This window comes from Humulus lupulus, chromosome 8 (assembly GCF_963169125.1).
Source record: "Humulus lupulus chromosome 8, drHumLupu1.1, whole genome shotgun sequence".
In the NCBI taxonomy this organism is placed as follows: domain Eukaryota; kingdom Viridiplantae; phylum Streptophyta; class Magnoliopsida; order Rosales; family Cannabaceae; genus Humulus; species Humulus lupulus.
Window position 1 is genome coordinate 40,292,716 of NC_084800.1, and position 2,360 is coordinate 40,295,075.

Consider the following 2,360-nt stretch of genomic DNA (forward strand, 5'->3'; position numbering starts at 1 on the left):
AACTCCGTACACATGCCTAGTACTACCCTCGTCTTTAGTCTTTAGTCTTTAGGACGTGAATTAATCAGAGAATAACGCGTTTTTATAATTTCTTATCTTTTCATTCAATTAAATTATATATTCTCTGTGTAAAACATATTAATTTATTTTATTTTAGTCACCGACGTAACCGTGTTTTGAGTCTATAAAACACAGGCATCTTTCTCCAATGATTGTACGATTTTAAAAAAGAGCTTGTTTTAGTACATAACGTAAAACAAACAAAAGGAAGAGGTTCAAGTATTAAGATTGTTTGGAGAGGAAAAACTAATAATAAAAAGAATGGCGCTTTGTAGGGTTTCTTGGGATTTTCTTTGGTATGTTTTCTTCTTTTCTAGTATGGTTTTTAAGGGCATCAGCGGTAGTCAAGGTAACGGCTGGCTCGGTGCTCATGCAACTTTCTATGGAGGCAATCAGAACCCCTCCACTCTTGGTTAGTCACAATTATATTTGTTAGCTCATTAAATATCTATCTATATATGCATGTTTATTTTTATGAGCTAGTTTTGATATTAACACTCAAATTAATAATGTACGTTAATTTATATATATATATAGGAGGAGCGTGTGGTTATGACAACACATTCGATGCGGGTTTCGGAGTTGAGACTGCGGCAGTGAGCGGGGCGCTCTTTAGAGGCGGCGAGGCGTGCGGTGCCTGCTATCAGGTGATGTGCGACTACAAAATGGATCCAAAGTGGTGCCTCCGACGCCGTTTCGTGACAGTAACCACTACAAACTTTTGTCCCCAGAACAACAATGGAGGGTGGTGCAATCCTCCACGTCATCACTTCGACATGTCCATGCCTGCCTTTTTTCGCATTGCTAGACAAGGCAACGAAGGCATTGTACCCGTTATTTATAGAAGGTAATAATATTTAAAAATTAAATTAATTTGAGTAGATATATTCTCGTTCGTTATATAAAATCCTATATATATATATATATTCGCATGTGTCTCCTAATACTTTAAGTTTCAAGCAGAATATAATAATGATCGATGACCATGTGCATTAATGCATTGTTTCATATATAAAAAAGAAGTCATCGAGCGTATGTATGTTAAATTGGCTTTGATCTTATATATTTGCTTTGTGTATGCATTAAAGGGTGTCATGTAGAAGAAGAGGTGGAGTCCGTTTCACAATGAGAGGTCAAGGAAATTTCAACATGGTGATGATGTCGAACGTGGGAGGGAGTGGAGACGTGAAAGCTGCATGGATAAAGGGGTCGAGAATGAGGACATGGATGGCCATGCATAGGAACTGGGGTGCAAATTGGCAAAGTAGCATTGATGTTCGAGGTCGAACCCTCTCTTTCAAGCTCACTTTGGTCGATGGTAAAACCCTTGAATTTCTCAACGTTGTTCCTTCCAGTTGGAGGTTTGGACAAACATTTTCCTCAAGAAGCCAATTCTTTTAGGCCCCCGCCATACATAATTGCTTTATTAATGATCCAAAAAGGACATTAATAATTAGTTCTCTCTCTATATATATTTTTTATTATATATATATAGGAGAACACATGATGACATGAGTTATTGATATGTCGTTTGTGTATTACCCAATTCATGTTTAACAACGCGCGTTAATTATACTTTCTTTTAGATTCCACGTATGTATGTCTGGTCAAAATCTACTGATAATAAAAAGCCACTTCATTATATATTTTGTAATTGTAATTGAATTTTATTTTAGCATAATTGTAATTGATTCTCGTGATGAAGTTTTTTTTTTAATGTTGATTCGTGATGAAGTTAATGACTCAAATTCGAAGAATAAGACATTATTATATTGTTATGTATAAACCGAGAAACCACAAATAATCATAAGAGGATAGCTATAAGTGCACATCACACCGTTCACTAGATCCCTAGTTCTCGTTACCCACCATAGAAAAACCGACATCCTAAACCGGGTAGTCGGACTTGATAACCACCACAAGGGGAGGCTCAGAACACTTCCTGTATACAGATGCTAGGTCTTTACACCTACAGGTGAGTGGACACATGATCTACCTAGGATGACACAGAGACTAGGTCGTGAAACAACAACATGCACAAATCATGATCATTGTGGCTCTCATCGATATAACCAAACGTAGGTACACATGAAAAGAAAGAAACATATTCCCTTTATATTTTAGAAAATTGGGCTGCATAACAGCTGCCTCTGAATAAAACCAAAAAAATCATAACATACATAAATAAGTGAACGAAAATATATTTGGCACTCAGTGCCCTCAGAACAGAACAGAAAACATGCAGATCAAGTTTTCCATTTTTCAAACATTTTATAAATATCAAAATTGGAATATGTTTA

At 36.2% G+C, this 2,360-nt stretch overlaps 1 protein-coding gene across 1 annotated transcript; it reads left to right on the plus strand.

The window, feature by feature from the left end:
• The first annotated feature begins 242 nt into the window (after positions 1 to 242).
• On the plus strand, positions 243 to 1,685 carry LOC133793725 (expansin-A12). The gene is made up of 3 exons (XM_062231020.1): positions 243 to 472; positions 598 to 907; positions 1,149 to 1,685. The coding sequence occupies exons 1-3, from the start codon at positions 322 to 324 to the stop codon at positions 1,459 to 1,461; spliced, it is 774 nt and encodes a 257-aa protein (XP_062087004.1). The 5' UTR covers positions 243 to 321; the 3' UTR covers positions 1,462 to 1,685.
• Positions 1,686 to 2,360: the final 675 nt, after the last annotated feature.

Bases quoted from the DNA above. Each gene is read 5' to 3' on its own strand.
- LOC133793725 (XM_062231020.1), top strand. From the start codon at position 322: ATGGCGCTTTGTAGGGTTTCTTGGGATTTTCTTTGGTATGTTTTCTTC. The intron at 473-597 runs GTTAGTCACAAT...ATATATATATAG, and splicing joins TCAGAACCCCTCCACTCTTG to GAGGAGCGTGTGGTTATGAC. The intron at 908-1,148 runs GTAATAATATTT...TATGCATTAAAG, and splicing joins GTACCCGTTATTTATAGAAG to GGTGTCATGTAGAAGAAGAG.